Genomic DNA, 18,700 nt, shown 5'->3' on the forward strand with positions numbered 1-18,700 from the left:
CGGTACCTCACTACAGCCTGGTGAAGGTGGAGGTGCAGGCTCAACACCTCACCATGGGGGGGGGGAGGCCACAGCTTTTTTCTGTGGTGGCTGCCTAGAGTGCAATGATTATTGCCCACAGTTTCCTGTCTTGCTAGGCTGGTCTTTTGGCTAAAGAGGGCAAGCTTTTGCTGGGGTTTTTTGTGCCTAGGCTCACTGGCATTTTTGGGTCACCAGCCTCTTCAGCTCCAAGTGTGGGATAGATGAAGGGGAAAGAAAACCTAGAGAGCTCATCACTGTGTTGTTTCTTAGTCCCCGAGGTCCCTAGCTGATCTGCCTTCTTCTCTCCATCTTCTAGAAACTTGCTATGCTTGCTTTACATAATACCCGGGGGGTTTAGTCGTACCTTTTGGAAGCCAATAGAGAAAAGTACATCTACTCCATCTTTCCAGAAGGAGAAGTGCAGTTAGTTTTTAAACGAATATTAAACGAGAAATGATAAATGGAGGTGGTGGAGGCAAGTGAGCAGCTGGTAACAGGGGAGAGAAGGTAGGAGATAGACTTGTACTATTTTCTACCATTTGAATTTTGTACTCTGTTAATATGTTATCTACTCAAAACAAAGTTTTTTAGATATTCATAAAAATGTGTTATCCAACATTCTTCAAGAACAATGGGTTCACTAGCCAGAAACAAGGGTCCAGTAGAGAATCTGCCAGAGTAAACTCCTGTCCTTTTGAACTGTCATAGAAGAGTCTCTTTGGATTTTAAATCCTAGTACATGCTGGTCTCATGAGCAGAATGGTACAGTTAGAATGCTCAAAGGTAGTTAAATGATTTTATCCAAAGAGAATCACTGTTTTTTCCAAGACCCCAGAGGTTAATCTGCAAAAAAAGAACAAGGTGTCCGTCTGGACCAGATTATATGTGTCCCCCCCCCCCCCCCCCCCCGCAAGTTCCTTTGTACTACTTGATACTTTGAGAAGTAACAGAAAGGTCACAGCAAGAGAAAGAACTTATTTCAAACGGACTTGCCGCCAGATTTTTTCTCCTCTACTTCCGCATTCTCAAATATATTCAGACCCAGACTTGACTCTCTCTGTGTGTACTGTAGCAGGCTGTACCGCCCAGACCCAGCTGTCAGTGGTGTATTTCTTCCTCTCTACCCAGCACAAGGCTCCATCCCTCCACACTCACCTCCCAAGAGGCACAACCTTGACAAGGTGGGGGAGTGGGGCCAAGATTAGCATGAGGAAGCTCCAGCAACATGAGGGTACCCTCCTGGGGACTGCGTGGCTTCTCAGCCTTTCCCCCTTGGCCATTGCTGGGATCGCCTGGTCCTGCTCCTATTCTCTCACTGGGAGGCTCCTGTAGCTGCTGTGGGTCCCTAGCTTGGGGCTACTGCTCAATTTGAGGGTTCTTGGGCCTGGAAAGGCCTTAACACCTCAATTCTCTAACTTTAGTTGACAAGCACCTGGGGAGCTTGTTACAATGCAGACTCCCAGGCCCCTCCCATTGACCTTCTGATTCAGCAGGAAGGGACGGCAGCAAACTGAGGGTCACCCAAACCCCTTACTCCAGTCTCACAGGCGGTTCGAGTTCAACTCGGGACAGTCAGTAAACTTTCTGAGGGGTAGAATCCCAAAGAGGTAGCAGCCAGATTCAGAGAAGAAGAGCTGGCTGGTTGCTGTCCTAACCTACCAGTGCCATTAGATGGGGCAGGCACTTCCCCGAGGGCCTGTGGGAGAAGCCCCTGGTCCCCAGAGCACTGTCATCTGGGAACTTGCCAGGCCACATTTGAGATGCCACCCCATGCTGGCCAGGGCATTAATCCTGGCTTCTTTTCCATCTTACCAGTCTGTGTCTCTATCCCTTTTGTTCCTCCATCATGAATCAGCCACAATGACCGGTAACCCAGCTTTCTGCTGAGAGGAGTCATGACTAAGTGATTTGATAGGCTAACAAGATGGAGTCTAGGAGGGACAAATGTCAGGGACACAATGCAGCTTGGGAGAAATATGGCCTCACACAGCAGCATATGTGAAAACATAGTAGTCCGCTCAACCATGAATCACAAGTGATGTGACTGCCAAAAGAATCTAATGTGCGCCAAGGCTGGAAAGGATAAAGAAGCCCTTCTCCACTCTGCCTGGGTCAGGCTATCCTGGAGTATTACACGTCATGCCCAGGCAGGCAGTGCTGAGCACTGGAGTTTAAGCCAACCGGTATGTATAACCAGGATCCAGGAGGTGGTGTCCAGGAGGTGGGGAAAGCACCAGTAAGTCACCTCTCCTGGGGCAGGGCAGGTCATCAGGTCATTGTCCTTCAAAAGAGCCAGGCTCCATTCTCTCTTCAATGGGATGCTGCCTTTGTGGGAAGGGCCATTTTATACTTCTCCTCCCCCTCCTCCCCCTCCTCCTCCTCCTCCTCCTCCTCCTTCTTTCAGAGACAGCACGTGTGAATGAGCAGGGGAAGGGGCAGAGGGAGCAAGAGAGACTCTTAAGCAGGCTCCACACTCGGCATGAAGTGCAACGTGGGGCTCAATCCTATGACCTTGGGATCATGACCCGGGCCGAAATCAAGAGGCAGATGCTCAGCCAACTGTGCCACCCAGATGCCCCTATACTCTTCTTATATGAGGTCTTCTGCTAGTTGAAGCCCATCTCCAACCAAGCTTCTGTAGCCCAAGGAAATGCCTTTAAGAAAATGGTGCTAAAAGCCTAAATGCATGTTCTTCTAGACAGACATATTAATCAGTATAGAAAATATCCATCAATTTTCTAGCTGCTGAGACTTTGAATTTAACCTGACACCTAATTTCTCTCCTTTCAAATATAAAGGAACAGAACGTATTATTTTTTCCTTGCCTCTGTGCTGCAAAAGACAAAAATGAGGTAACAGAGCACTCTGAACCCCCTTGGAAAAGGCAATTCCAGAAGTTCTCAAAGAGCTGCTTGTTTAATTTGTACTTAATGCTTTCTCTAAATCACACAAACAGTTCAGTGAAGCCTCAGGACATTTTAGTTAACTGGTTCCATGTATAAGACTTAAAAAGAGCAATTATCCAGGAGATCAAAGTATTGGGACACATCAACGTTCTATGTCTCCATAGACATAGAACATTCTATGTTCCAAGAGGGGCATCACCTCACTTAGGTAGGACTCTTCCAGACATACACATCTGAGTGTAAATATGACAAAACATCACACAAATGCAAACTGACAGGCATTCTTCCAAAGTGTCAAGGTCATGAACAACAAAAACTGAGGAACTATCCCCAGTAGGAAGAGACTGAGGAGACATGACACCTAAATGCACTGTGGGACCCTGGTTTGTACCTGGAACCAGGAAAAGGTCCGTTTGTAGGCTATTTGGTAAAATTTGAATCAGGTCTCTAGATCAGTCCATCATATCACATCAGTGGTAATTTCCTGGTTTTGCTGATTGCACAATGCAAGGGAAGTTAGGTGAAAGACACAGGAACCCTTTGTGCTAATTTTGCAACCTTTGTATAAGGGTAGTTATTTCAAAATAAAAAAGTTGAAGAGAATAAAGCAGTGTTGAAAGATACTCTTCTGTGCCCTGTGAAAGTCTTTGTCTGTTGCAGACACCTTTGGGTTTCCTTTGCTGGTAGACAGCAGGGGCTGGCAGACATCTTTGAGGGTCAGGCCTTAACACCTCCTGCATCATCCGTGTGTGAAGAGCTCTGTTTCGCCTAGAAGGTGTGACCCTCGAGGGCACCTCCATCTTTTAGTTTCTTACCTTGTTCCCTTTTCTCTATCACACAAACTCAGGGTTTTCCCTGGGAGCTGTGACAGGGGTCTGAAGAGGCGGGCAGTCAGCATTATGGCCACAAGAGGTAGAATGGTCAGCCTCCTCCCGGGGGGTTCTGAAATGCAAAATGTATACTCAGCATTGCCTTGTTGCCTTCCTGCGTTTACCTTTCAGGGGCTTAGACGGGAGTGGCCATTTTCACTCCAGGTTGTGAGAGTCCCAACTGGGCCTGTCTGTCTGGCCCAGGTCTGCTCAGGGCACCAGACAGTGTCCTCCTGCACCGCCTACATCAAGCTGCAGCTTCATAGGATAGAAAGAGTCAGGAGGCTGGGTTCTGGTTCTGGTTCTGGCTGTGCCACCAACTCCTTGGGCAACCCTGGGCAAGCCATCACCCATTTGTAACATGAGAAAGATGGACCAGGCCAGTGATCCTAAAACCAAGCTAAGTAGCAACCGCAGGAAGGACCTGGGGACCTACCCCCTTGGGGATTCCAACTCCATGAGTCCCATTCTCATGTCTGTGTTCCCCACAACCTGCAGATCACCAATCTGTGGTGACCCAGGACACCAGCCTGCACTCTGTTTGGTCCCGTGCTTCCACAGGCAGCTCTTCCAGCCCATGGCACGTACCACCGGACTCAACTCTCCACCTCTCTCCCCCACCCCACCAAAAACAGGGTCTGGCTCTGAGCCTCAATTCATCAGTAGCTCTCAGCACATGGAGACTGGAGCTAGAAAATGAGACACACTTCCATCGACCTAAATTAAAACACATACACACCCAGTCTCTCCCACCACCTTCTTCTGAAGTCAAAGCAACCTTATTGCAACAAGCCCATGTACCACGTGGCGTCACCTTAAGACTACTCATCGACAAAACACCATAAGCATGTCATGCACATCATGACCAGTTGTGCATTATTAACAGTTGACTGGTGTGTGCATTAGTTGCCCTCCCGTTCTGGCTAACAGTGAGTCCTCCTGGCCCAAAGGAAGGAAGGGAGGCTAGGAGGGAGCTGAGCAAGGGAACGACAGCTGGAGGAGCTGTGGGTCTTTTCCTGGTGAACCTCTCTAGCCCCTCCTTTGCACACCTGCCTGGGGTTAGGCCATTCTTATCAGGAATGAGGTTCTGCCTAGGAGGCAGCTCCTCCCTGCCCTTTTGCTGCCACCCAAACCTAACTGATTACCAGCCACCTGGGTCACTAGGTCTGTAATAAATTCACTACCTGGCCAGCCACTGCGCTGTTCACTGCCGCAGCAGGTAGAGGTATCTAATCTGCTTAACCCTCGAGAATAGAAAACACGTAGGGATCCCTTGGCTTGCGTGATCTTTCCCGGACACTGCAGCAGACTCTTGCTCCCACTCTGGCCCCTGCTCACTGCACTCTATTCTCAGCACTGCAGCCAGAAAGATCTTTATAACACAGTGAAGTTATGTGACTCCTTTGCCTAAAAGCCTCTCCATGCCTGTTGGAGTAGGCCTCTGCCTCCCTTCCCAACCTTGTCTGGTACCACCCTCCCCTCTGCTCACTGCTCTGTAGCCACACTGGCCTTCTGAAAGTTTCTCATGTGTGCCAAGCTCCTTCCTGCCTCAGGACCCTAGCCTTTGCTCCTCCCTCACTCTAGATGGCTGAGTCCTTCTGACCCTTGGGACATCAGAGAGGCTGTCTGTGATCCCCTATGCAGTACACAGAGGTTGCTCTCTGTAAGATCACTCTTTAATACGAAATCACCTTGTTTCTTTACTTTATCCTCTTCAGTGGGACCAGGGGCCTTGTCCGTTTTGTTCCCCACTGACTCCCTCATGCCTCAAAGAAGCCTGGCACAAAGGAGGCACTCGGTGAGTCTCTGCTGAGTGGGGATGAGCTGTGTGTAGAAGGTCAGCCTGTAGCCCAAACGAAGATTCCATGGCAAGTACTTGGCAGGCAACAGCAAAATGGAGCCCAAACTAGCCCTTCATAGAAGGCACAAGCCCATGTGGCTCATATTCTTTACCTGGGTGCCTCCCTCCCCCACCCAAGTGGCTGAGCTGGCTGAGCACACACATCTCCACCTCTCCCGTCAGGACTAGAGTCTGAGGTCACCACCACTGGGTGACTCCAAATCCAGTTGTCTATAATTAAAACACTTCCATGCCTTCTGCTCAGTGCCTGTGGTAGTATTATCTCCAAACAGAGGGCTGCTTTCAATTTTATTTTCCCTCGAGTCAGCAATATGGAAAAGGATTGGAGTCAAAAATAGCTTAAAGAACATGAAAACTCAGCCCCTTGAATAAGGCACTAGTCACAATGTAGTCTCTTACACACAGAATGGTAGAATTTTAGATCTCTTCTTTTTTAAGTTTTTTTTTTAATCTTTATTTTCAAAAGAAGAGAGATGAAGTGTGAGTGGGGGAGGGGTTGAGGGAGAGGGAGACAGAGAATCTGAAGCAGGCTCCAGGCTCCGAGCTGTCAGCACAGAGCCCAAGACAGGGCTGGAACTCACGAGCTGTGAGATCATAACCTGAGCCGAAGTCGGACACTTCACCGACTAAGTCATCCAGGTGCCCCTCTTTTTTAAGTTTCTTAAACAAGTTGCTTTTTTCACCCAAACACAGTGCTATAGGCAGTGGGATTCCCACGTAGTCTTTGGGGACGTTTGCCATCTTAATGCTTTGTGCTGATCTTTCTTCTCTGTAAATATGGAGTTCTCAACCTTGAAGAGCCCTCACTTGTCTTTTGGCTTGGAAGCAGAGGTGGCTGTGACAGGTGGGTGCTACAAGAAAGCAGAGTACCTGTGGCGGTGGGGACAGTCTCCTGAACCTTGAGCTCAGTCAGCTGCCCCAGGGCAACTTGGCACAGGCAGCTTGACCGCCAGTGACCAAATTTCTAAGATACTGTCACAAAATTAAGATGCTCATGTGTCAATCTGTAATCTGGGAGAATCTTTCCTCATGCTGAAAACACCTGAGTCTACTCTCAAGGACACCTCCTTTCCATTTTCAATGTATAACCCGCAGAATGTACCTCCTGTCTAAAAAAAACAGTGTGTGCATCCTTGCCCCGATGCTGGGCTCCCTTGTCACATTCTGACAGGACTATCTTGCAGAGGACACAGCTGGTTGCATTCCTGTGGGTCAGGATCAAGGTCTCCCTTGTAAGGGACAGACATTCCCTATACTGACATCCTTTAAAAAGGTGAGGAATCAGCAGGAAACAGGAACACAGGAGGCAGGGCTTAGGCAGGAAAAAGAACATATGTGATTCGAGATATGAAGTCTGGATGGGCCGTGGCAATACCAAGTGAGAAAGGAAAGCCCTGTCCTACTGAGGAGGGCAAGCTGGGTTTAGGCAGGAATCTTCCTAGGAGGGGACCCCACACTGAGCAGCTTTAAGACCAGTTAGCTTCTGTGTGAGATTCCAGTTCTGACAATTGGCAGGTTGCCTCCAATGTGTCCTACCTGGCTGTTTTGTTTGGCCAGCCTTGTGTTTTAAAAAGCAATGCAACTAGGGCAATGCATCTAGGCCGCTAAGTTATGCTTGAACTCAATAAAAGTTTACACTTACTGTCTATCTTAAGCCTACCTACAATCACCTTTGTTAACTTCCTGGACTCCATGGGCATTGGAGTTTGAAATCCCTATGCAGATAGAGACATATTATCCTTTGGCTATTTCCCTTCTGATTACTTAGTATATATGGCCTTGCCTAAAAGTTCCAGCCCAGCTCAGCTACACATGCTAACTACATAGTTAACAGGGACTTCCTTAAGGCCATACAACCGGGAAACCTGACAAGGTTTAAAGACCTAATTTGAAAAAGATGCCTGTTATTCCTTAGAGATAGGACTATTCTGGAACCAAAGTCTAAAAGCATTATATGGAACATTAAATGATATAGTAGATGATGGTCTCACCATTTTATCATAAATGCAGGGGTGACTCATATGGCTATGTGTGACAGAGCCCTTCGGTACAAGCCAAGGACTTAACTTCATAGCCCAGTACAGCGAAGGCAAACCTAACACAGGCACTTTAGTTAGTCTGAGAGACATTCCAGGCACCTGATTAAACTGAGGTGATGCCAACTCTCCTCTGATAATAAAGCACCACCACTCTCTGAAGTCGTCATCTTTTGGGGTATCTGTCCTGCTCACCTGATCCCTGCCCTCTCAGACCCACACAGGATTTGGCCTCTGCAGCTGCAGCCCAACAGTGAGACCTCACCTCTGGCCGCAGAGGACTGGGTCTGGGAGAAAACCCATCCTTCTGTCCCCGGGCACTGGGAAAGAATGCAAATCAGCCTCTGTGGGGCAGGGACAAGTGAGCTAGATGCAGCAGTGGGGAGGGGGACAGCCAAGCTACACGGGGCCTGAAGCCAGAGAGGGACAGGGAGAAAGCCAGTCTGCAGAGAGAAGAGGCAGGCACACATGCAGGAAGGAGGAGAAATGGACGTGGAGAAAAAAGAGAAACACAACAACAGAACCGCCTCAGGACAGGCCTATTTCTGAGACTCATTTGCCCTCCAGTCCTCCAGCTCTGTAAGGCACACAAGATGCTTATTCTCCATGTTATTTAAGTATGGTTATAGTCCCTGTTCCTTGGACCCGAAACAATACTAGCTAAAATACACTGAAAGCAGGTTCTTTCTGCACAGCATTATTACTAATTCTTTAAAAAAAATTTTTTTAACATGTATTTATTTTTGAGAGACAGAGCAAGATGGAGCATGAGCCGGGAAGGGGCAAAGAGACAGGGGTGACACAGAATCTGATGCAGCCTCCAGGTTCTGACCTGTCAGCACAGAGCCCGATGCAGGGCTTGAACCCATAGACCATGAGATCAAGACCTGAGCCAAAGTCAGACGTCCAACCAACTGAACCACCCAGACGCCCCTCAGCATTATTACTAATTCTTAAGCCTGCCCCATATTCTGACACTGCCACACTGTAGATCTTGCAATGACAACAGCAACACGTGCGTCCTCCTCTCTACTTCTCATCTGTCCTGCCCTGAGAGAAAGTGTTACCAGGGCTATCAAAATTGCCATAATCACAAATGCCAGATTAAGCAGGTGTTCCATCCCTAGGAGAATAGGACTTGCCTATCAAGTTCAAGTCAGACCGCTAAACGACAGGAGGCTCAAGGCTCCATTTGTGGGCTCTTTGCACCACCATGATGAGCTCTCATAGCTTTAAATTTGATTTACAGGGGTGCGTGGGTGACTCAGTCGATTAAGCATCCAACTCTAGACTGCGGCTCAGGTCATGACCTCACGATTTGGGAGATCAAGCCCCACATCGGGCTCTGCACTGTCAGCGCAGAACCTGCTAGGGGTTCTCTCTCTCCCTCTCTCTCTGCCCCTCCCCCGTTCTCTCTCTCACTTAATTAATTTAAAATAAATAAATAAGATATACATGCTATCAACTCCTAAATGTTTATCTCCACCCAGCCTTCTCCTCCAAACTCCAGACTTATGTATCTACCTGCCCAACCGACATCCCCACTGGAATGTTTAACATGTATCTAATTTATTATTATAAATTTTAATAGGCATATACTATACTTGAACTTAATTTATATTAGTATATATTATATATTATGAACTTAATTTATTATTATAAATTATAATAGGTATATTTTATACTTGAGCCTGTCCAAAACTGAGCTTGTGCTATGGCATTGAATATCTGCCTCTCTATATCTTCCTCGTTCTTGATCCCTCTCTTTTTTGCACATTCCACGGCGAAGCTGTCAGCACATCCTGACTCCACCTTCACAATATATCTAGGACCCTCAGATAACATCTTTGTCTAAGCCTTCATCACTTTTTGCCTGGATTATTGCAACCACTTCCCAACCAGGCTTCCTGCTTTCACCCTTTCCCCTCTTCAGACACGGCTCAACACAGGTCTACATGACCTTGTGAAATACAAACTTGATCATGTCACTCCTGCACCAAACTCTTGCTCGGACTAAAAGCCAAAATCACTACGAATTGCCCCCACGACCATCCATGATCTGGGTTCTCATGACCTCTCTGGCCTCATCCCTCTTGTTCACTGCCCTTAGTCACAGTGGCTTTCTGGCTATACTTAGAACATGACAAGCAAGCTCCTGCTTTGGAAACTCTGCCCTTCCTCTTCCCTCTACCTAGAACATTCTTCACCCTCACCGTCCACAAGCTCATTCTCTCACTTCAGTCTTTTACTCAAATGTTTGCTCAGTAAAACATTCCCTGGCCACCCCACCAATCCCACCCCATCCTGACATTTTCTATCCCTTTCCCTGCTTCTATTTTTTCCCCCTCCTTGGCTTATCACATTAGAACGTTATACACATTGCATTTATTTATCTTGTTGGCTCTCAGTCCCATTAGAATGTAAACTCTGAGGGCAGGAGTTTTGGTCTGCTTTCGTCACTGTCCTATCTCTAACACCTAACAGTGCCCTGTATACAGTAGGCACATAATATGCAAATTACTTAAAAGGGTTTTCAGCAGAGGAATACTATGATCAGACTTAATACAATAATACAGTAAGTCTCACTGGGTTAACAATAAACTGAGGATGAACCAAAGCAGAAGCAGGGAGACCATGTAGATGCTATGGCAGTAATCAAGGGCCACAATTTATAGCCACAAAGGTCGTGCACTGCACAGCTCCAGTGAAATGTGGAAAGGTATTCTCTGGAGATACATAAAAGGGAAACCACAAAGGTGATTAGAAGTGGTCAGAGTCTGGCTACATCTTGAAGAGCCCAATATGATTTAACAGGCAAATTTAATAGAGGATGTGCAAGAGTGAAAAATAAAAATATTCCCAAGGTTTTGGTGCAGATATTAAAAAAATAATATTACCACAACTGACAGATTAAAGAGCCATTCTATTCATAAGTGCTTAAGACATTTCAAATCAGGGTACACAAACTGGGCCTCACCTGGCCGCTCCAAATCATGTTTCTAGTCATCCTTTTCCATCTACTCATTACCATTTGCGATACCATCATTCGGCAAGCCCTGAACTCTCCAATTTCTGCATCTTGCTCATCCTATACCACGTGTGCCTTCTTCATATGACCAAGTCCTGATTCAAATAACACTCCACCAGGATGCCTTTCTGGTGCCCTAACTAAAAAATCAATCTCTCGCCTACATTTGCATTTCGTCGCTTCCTTCTGTGCCTCTGTAATAGCACTTAGACTAGCACTTACCTAAACGAGTAGGAATAGAGGTATTGAAGCATTCAAGCCCCTATCTAACTACTAATTCCCACCTGGACTGTGAGCGCCCCTCAGATAGGATCCACGTGTTCTATCATTCACTTCTGCGTCCGAAATACCTACGCTGGTGTCCGGTAGGAAACAGACACTATACAAATGTGTATGGAGAGAGTATGAGAGTTGCACAAACTCCAAAGGTCAGTTTCCTCGCCGGCCTGGGGTGTATATAAACCCGTGCAGGGCCAGGCTCCCAACGCTCAGGGAGAAAATAGGACAAATGCTGCATCGTAAAGGATCCCGGCAGCAGGAGGCCTGCAGGCGGCCCTCCGTAATTATATACGTGCCCCTGCAACTAACTCCTCGCAAGGTTAGCCGATGACTCCGCATCAGCTGCCTCTAAGCCAATTTTGGCCGACTGGCTGGAAAAAAACGCGCGGAGCTCAACGACGCGGGCAGCACCGAACCCTCCCCGAAATGGCCTAGGGCGAACAGCCAGCCTCACGCCTTCTCCCGCTCGCTCCAGCACTTAAGCAGAGCGCGGGACGCCTGAGACGCGCAGGCGCAGCCTCCCCTCTCTCGACACACCGCGGAGTCAGCGCAGCCAATGGCAGCGCCACACTTCTCACCCGCCGGCAGGAGGCTGCAGCCACGGGGGCTCGGCTCGAGCCACGCTCCCATTGGCTAAGACGGCTCCGCCCAGACAGAGCCCGGCGGTCCACGCCAGCGGCTCAGCGTACTCCCGGGCCCGCCACCACCTCAACATCCCCAAACTGCCCCCCATGGCGCCTCCACCGTGCTCCCTTCTCCTCCTCCAGTCCTGCTGCCTGTCAGGTCCTCCAGCAACCACAGTCTCAGCTCGTGCTCAAGGCAGCAGGACCGGCAGCCTAACCACTGGCCACCATCCTTGACTACGATGTGACCTTGGGCCGCTTCCTTCCCTTTTGGGAGCCAAAGTGGTCTTCTGTAAAATTCAGCGGCGGGGAAGGATGAGTGCCAAGGGTTTCCCCTGGGAGCCTCGGGGTGGCATGTTCAACCCGGGCCTCTTCCTACTGAGCACATTATTCCAAATAATAAATGCCAGGCAGGCTCCCAGAGCGCGGACAGAAAGCCCGGTAGGGCGGCTGGGACTGAGACGGGTCTGGGCAGGGCAAGTCCACCCTCCCACCTAGACTCTGGCCGCAGCTGCAGGGCCAGACCTACAGGAACCTGTGGCGCCTTCCGCACCCGCATCCTGGCGACTCGGCTAAGGGGCCGCGCAAGGCCAAACCAAAGTGAGCAAGGGCGCAGGCGCATCCCGCCAGAAACCCCCGCAGAGATGCGTACCCCTCCTCTTACCCGAAACCAAATGGGCGGAGGGGCTCGGGCGGCGAAGGGCCAAGCTGGAGCGTTCCCCAGAGACCTGCGCTTCGCGGGTACCCGCGCTCCTGGCTTGAACCGCCGAGTGGGGGCGCTGTCGCCGTCTCCTTCTCGAAGCCCCTCTACCTGCTCCTGCTACCACGGCTTCCTACGTGGGCTACCGGATACGGACAAGCCTAGACACTGGGTGCGCGCGTTAGGGCTGCGCGGGGCGGGGCGGATGGCGGGCGTAGCCGGGGCGGGGAGTGCTCCTGCGTTTCCTCCTTCGTCCTCCTTCGTCCTCTTTCGTCCTCCTTCAACCTCCCTAGTCTTCCCTTGTCCCGCCTGGCCGTCCTCCTGCGTTGCGTACCCCCTACCGAGCTCCCAGCCAGAGATGAACCCTCTGCCGGGCGCTGATCTCCACCGCCAGCCCCCTTCTGGAGCGGCTGGGGGGCTGGGGGGGGCGGGGCTTGGGCTGACAGGAGAAGGTGCCGCACTGGGAACTGAGGAAATCTGGTGAGGAATGAGGCTCTTTCCAGGTTCTGTGTATGTTTTCTGTCTTTAGAACTCATCCGGGTTGGTTGGATGATTTCTCAGTTTGCCTTTTGATCGGATGAAATGCATTTAAAGAATTACTCCTACGGATCTTTAAAAGTACTTTAAGAATAGCACAGCCCCCAGAGTTTCAACAATCGAACATCAGGGGCCAATTGGCCACAGATCAGGATGCCCTCGCCAAGTTTCCAGGATGAAAAACCGGCTGAGGAGAGAAGGAAGCGATCAGGACAAATCCGTGGCAGAACTATGTTTAGGTCAAATTACAGAGAAGCACGGATGGAAATGGATGAGGCAGATGAAAACTGGGGAAAGTACTGGCCTGGTGGGGCTTAAAAAAACAAAAAACAAAAACTTGTCAGCTCAGTTCCATGAGCTTCTTGAGAGTTGCTGTTTCTTCCCTCTTTATCCCCAGCTCCTGACACACAGAATTTTGAAGATCCTACCTTTGGATCACAAAGGTAGGACGCACTTGATTCTCTACACCCAATTTTCGGACAAACTCAAGCAAGCATACTTTCTTCAGTATTGTGTTTCAGAATAGTCAGTCTGTACATCTTGCCACAGCCAAAACATAAATCGTTATATTGGGCCACTGGTTACACTTTGGGAGTTATGCCTTGCTAGATAAGCAGTTAACTAAAGGATGAATTAATATTTCCACCTGGGCCCTGATTTTGGACTCAGAATTAAATGGAAATGTAGTTCTATGTATGGAAAACAGGGAAAGGATATTTGACCAGAAGTTATATCGGACTGCACCTGTGGCTGACCTCACAGCTTCCCAGGCTGTCTTTTTAATCCAGCTTTGCTATGGCAAACAACTGCACCTGGTGTTTTCCTGCCTCAGATCTCTGTCACAGCAGCTAGGGACCCCTGCAGAAACCACTGCCCACTCTGACATATGCATATACCTGCAAGTGCAAAAGAACTAACACCTCATGGGACAACCTTTGAGGCAGAAATGAGCTGGTAGAGAAATACTCCACTCTTCCATCCTCCAGGTGGGCAGTTCTGAGGTGCATTCTTGGTAACTCCTAAAATGATAGGGCCCTGGTGGCCCATGGTGGTGCCCAACTTGCAGTTCAGTACTGCACTCTTGGATTGCTTTTCTCTGTTCTTTCTTGATTGCCTGATTTTCCAGTCCTCCATTCCTGTTCCTTGGGATTTGTTCCCAAAATAAGCTACCTGTACCAAAATTCTTGCTCAGAGTCTATTTTGCAGGAGAACCCAGACTAAGCCAATCATGAACCCAAAAGAGGCATTTCTGCCCACCTTTCACGGCCTTTCTCAACAGACCTTTCCCAAGTCTGCTAACAAGGAATCAATTTGTTCGGCCTGAGCTTTTGCTCCTTTTATTTCCCAGTTGCCCTGTCCTCTGAGGCATCACTAGTAAGCTCTCAGAGACAGGCAGGAAGTATCAGGGATTCCCAAGAGGTAGGGCCAGTTGAAGGGCTGAGGCTAAGTGAGAGTCTGACAAAGCCATTCTCAGACCACTTGAACCTTTCCCCTGTTTCCAAGGTCCTTGCTGTGGACTCTGAAACTGTTGAAACTCTCAGTTGAACATGGAGGCAGAGACCATGTGAGACCCAGATCACTCTCCACACAGCGTGTGCTGAGATTCTGTCTCTTTTCTGCCCTCCTCTTCCCCTTACTCCCTTGTAAAACCAGTTCCTCTACCCAGATACAAGGTCTCAGGCCAGGGTGTTTGGCACCTAGTACATATCATCTCATTTCAACACCAACGGTGCTGTTGCAAATTGCAAAGCTAGCCTTGGGAGGGAAACAGCCCTTCGTCTCTGCCTTCAAGGAGGGAAATGAGACATGTACCTAAGCTAAATGAATCATTGGAAGTCCTGGAGATCTTCTAAAAGAGGGACATGGAAGTATAGTGGGAGTACTGGTAGGGCTTCAGGGTGGGCTTTGTAGAAGAGCATCCTGAAAGACTCTCAGGTTGGAACGAAGTCCCCTAAGAGATCCCACTGCCCAGAAAGCCACAGTGTTTGCTCCTGTCCATATCAGTTCCTAATTGTCTCCTGGTTCACACCCTTCCTGAATCATGCTAATCATTCCCTCATTTTCCTAGACCCAAGCCCTCCCTTTATAGATCTGGCCCCGTCCCATCTCTGAATGCCCTTGGTCTTCTCTGCCCTCAGTGGTAAGTGTTAAATGCCAAATGGTGCAGGTTTAATCCTGCCCTTGGCCAGCTACCTTGAACTCCTCCGGAAGCCCACATGTGCAGCCCTCTATGCTGAATTCCTCTGGGGAAGAGAGAAGAATAACATCGTTTATTATTCCAAACCCTGAAGGTCTTCTATTTGTTTTGATACAATTGAATTTTCTTAAATAAAAAAAAATATTGGCGGAAGGGGGGGGGGGGCTGGGCGGTGGTGGTGCTAGATATGCCCTTAATTCAGAATTTTAAAAGTATCAAGCAGCTTTTTTTCTATAATTGATAGTGAAACCAAGAAAAAGCCCAATGGATTATTCTAAAAGCTGTGGTGCTCAGAATCTAATGGGCTGCAAAGAGCCTTTGATCCTGACGTGACTATAATACTGATTTCTGCCCATGAATGAGAACTGGAGGTCCAGCCTTTTTCCCTGCCATGAATGAGCAAGTAAAACAAGAGCTTGGACCTTTCTGGAAAAAGAAGGGTGGTATCAGGCACCCATATCCGCACCTTCTTTCTGTCTCTTGACTCCTATGTATTTAATTAAATCTTTGGTTTTTTAAACACAGTTTGGTGTGGGGAGTAGTTTGGTTGTTGTTGTTTTTAAATTTTTTTAAAAATTTTTTCATTTTATTTTTGAGAGAGAGAGACAGAGCACAAGTGGGGGAGGGGCAGAAAGAGAGGGAGACACAGAATCGGAAGCAGGCTCCAGGCTCTGAGCTGTCAGCGCAGAGCCCGATGTGGGGCTCGAACCCATGAACCGTGAGATCATGACCTGAGCCGAAGTCAGTTGCTTAACTGAGCCACCCACGCGCCCTCTTGTTGTTGTTTTTAATGTAGGCTCCACACGCAACATGGGGCCTGAACTCAGGACCCTGAGATCAAGAGTCACATGCTGTGCCAACTGATCCAGCCAGGTTCTCCAGTAGTTTGGAAATTTAAGCAAAGTTTCTTTCAGGTAATTGGGATCTTAAAAGAGGGAAAGTATGAGAAGATAAAAAACAGTGTCCCCACCTCTGCCCATTCACCTCATGCTATAAAACTCCTTCCTTCCTTCTTTCAGTTTACATCTAGCCCTTATATCTCAGGCATTGTGCTTTGTTCTGGGAATGCAACGATAACCAAATGCTGGGTCCCTGCCTTCAGCAACACAATTTAGCAGCTAATCACTATGTACCAGATACTATGTCAAGTGCTTTGTGTGTTATTTCACTTAATCTCTGCAACAATCTTAAAAGTGACCTAAGATTATCCCCATTTCTCATCTAAGGAAGTTGAGGCCTAGAGAGGTCAAATAATTGGTCCCAGCAGCACAACTAGCAAGAGGCAGAGTCAGGTCCCACACAAGTCTGCCCTGTTCCAAAGACTTTCTTTAAGCATACCACCAATTGTTCTAATATTCTTGCTTCATAAAAGAAAGAAGAAAGAAAGAAAGAGAAAAAAGGAAAAAAAGGATGAGGGGTGCCCTGGTGGTTCAGTCGGCTAAGTGTCCAACTCTTGATTTCCACTTAGGTCATAATTTCACAGTTTGTGGGATCAAGACCCTCATCGGGCTTGGTTTACATGGAAATTTCTGTCAACAAATACAATACAGATGCCAAGATCTGATGCCCTCAACTAGGAAAAGTAATTATAGGTTCTTTTTTTTAAAAAAATTTTTTTTAATGTTTATTTATTATTTTTGAGAGAGAGACAGAGTGTGAGCAGGGAGGGGCAGAGAGAGAGAGGGAGACACAGAATCTGAAGCAGGCTCCAGGTTCTGAGCTGTCAGCACAAAGCCCAATGCAGGGCTCGAACTCACCAACTGTGAGATCATGACCTGAGCTGAAGTCAGACACTTAACCAACTGAGTCACCCAGGTGCCCCTGAAAAGTAATTACAGGTTCTAATTGACTATATGAACTTTGAAATACAAGAGTATGGGACAAGATTCTAAACCCTTAAATCTGATTTTCTGACCTTCAAATTCTATTTTTTTTAAAGAATATTTGTTACAGTAAACTCTTAAAAATCAGGATACAAAACCATATGCTCCTTTTTATTGATATCTTTTCAACTTTTTTCCAATGAATGTGTATTTTTATATATATATATATTTTCTGCCTCTTGCTACCAAAGACAGAGCCTACTATTTCAAAAGGAAAATCAAATTGCCAAGTTGCTGCCTCTCTGTTTTGGGTTGCCAGCACCTCTTTCCCAAGGCGTATCAGCTCCTCTGCAACTCGCTACCCTCAACCAGTCTCTTCCCAAGACCTGAAGTTTTTACCCCCCTAGATAGTTCTCACATTCAGTGTCCACTCACCTTAGCCGGTGGTGGGGTAACAATGCCCCCTCAGCACTGTCCACATGCAGGGTACTCTCCAGGTAAGTTACAAGGCAGATACACCTGGAATCCTCTTAATGCTCAGTTAATAGGGTATAATACACACCCCTGGAAACGTCTCCCAAAATGTATGTGTATTATTTCAATGCCTGCCTTTAGCTGGGAAGGGAAATTCTCACACCCGTATGATAAAGCCAGCTAATGACAAAATACAGTATTTAGAGTTCTGGATGTTTGTGTGTTTGTCATTAAATAGGCAAAGTTCAGCTTTGTAAATGTTTGTTTTAGGCTTAAAATGTCTGCGAGTTTGGCCCTCTGACAAGCAGAGGATCAGGAGTAAATGCCATTGCTTAGGGACACATGAGAAAAAAAATAATGCGAAAGGGCAACTCCAACTGCCTCCATCTTGAGCTCTCGCTGCCAGGTATATGTGGACGTAAATGAACACAGGAACTGGCTTGAACAGAAAGAAAGATGCGGAGAATGTCCTGAGCATGACCCCAAATCAGGACTTGAGAAAGATTTCAAGATGGCCAAGTAGCTTTGGGCAGATTAGCTACAAGAAGATGGGGCTAAAACATACCCCTTGAACATCACAATGGGGGTAAGGAAGAGTATGTCTGCAATATAGGAGATCCCTTAAGGGTGTTTCTTAGTACTACCATACCCTGTGATTAAAGTCAGCGGAAAATTACAACAATCAAATTCAGGCAGGACTGCTAATGACCTTGATCCTTCATGAATGAAGGTTTGGGGCACCCTACCGGGTAAAGAAGGACAACCAGCCAAGGACAAAGGGAATATGGAATGGGCAGTGGGAAAAGGTAATTACAAATACCAGCTACAACTGTGTGACCAGTTTCAGAAAACAAGGACTGTGATTGTCATGAGTATTTCTTCCTTATTTTGTTATGTGTGTGTGTTTCATATTTTTGTTTTCTTTCCTCTATTACTCCCTTAAGTAATGTAAGATGTTTTGACTTTATATCGTATATATCATACATAGTATTATTTTTTTAAGTTGTATTTTTATTTATTTTCAGAGAGACAAAGAGAGCGGGAGCAGGGGAGGGGCAGAGGGAAAGGGAGACAGAGAATTCCCAAGCAGGTTTTGCACACGGCTCAGCGTGCAGAGCCCAACGCAGAGCTTGAACCCACAAAACCGTGAGATCATAACCTGAGTCAGAATCAAGAGTTGGTCGCTTAACCAACTGAAGCCACCCAGCCACCCCGGTATTGTTAACTTTACATCATAGTATTTAAGTTATGGGGTATCAAGGAGAAGAGTAAATATCACCCAAGGACTTTGCATCCTCTTCCAGGGAAAAAGTTCATGCATTTTCAGTTGTATACAGGATAGTCAT

At 47.5% G+C, this 18,700-nt stretch overlaps 1 protein-coding gene across 3 annotated transcripts in view; it reads right to left on the reverse strand.

Annotated features, from left to right (window-relative positions):
* BDH1 (3-hydroxybutyrate dehydrogenase 1) overlaps positions 1–17,557 on the reverse strand; it is a 44,500-nt gene extending 26,943 nt beyond the window's left edge. The window contains exons 1-2 of one of the 3 annotated variants that reach the window (XM_015073789.3): positions 17,316–17,557; positions 3,743–3,869 (exon numbers count right to left, since the gene is read on the reverse strand). In XM_015073789.3, the coding sequence (XP_014929275.1) occupies positions 3,743–3,825 (83 nt within the window). In that variant the 5' untranslated portion in view covers positions 3,826–3,869; positions 17,316–17,557. Of the gene's footprint in view, positions 1–3,742; positions 3,870–5,487; positions 5,643–12,287; positions 12,424–17,315 lie in introns of those variants that run through there. The other 2 variants (XM_015073788.3, XM_027061149.2) reach the window with 2 other exon arrangements.
* Between the last annotated feature and the right edge of the window lie 1,143 nt (positions 17,558–18,700).

The sequence above is a fragment of the Acinonyx jubatus genome, chromosome C2 (genome assembly GCF_027475565.1).
Source record: "Acinonyx jubatus isolate Ajub_Pintada_27869175 chromosome C2, VMU_Ajub_asm_v1.0, whole genome shotgun sequence".
NCBI classification, from domain to species: Eukaryota; Metazoa; Chordata; class Mammalia; order Carnivora; family Felidae; genus Acinonyx; species Acinonyx jubatus.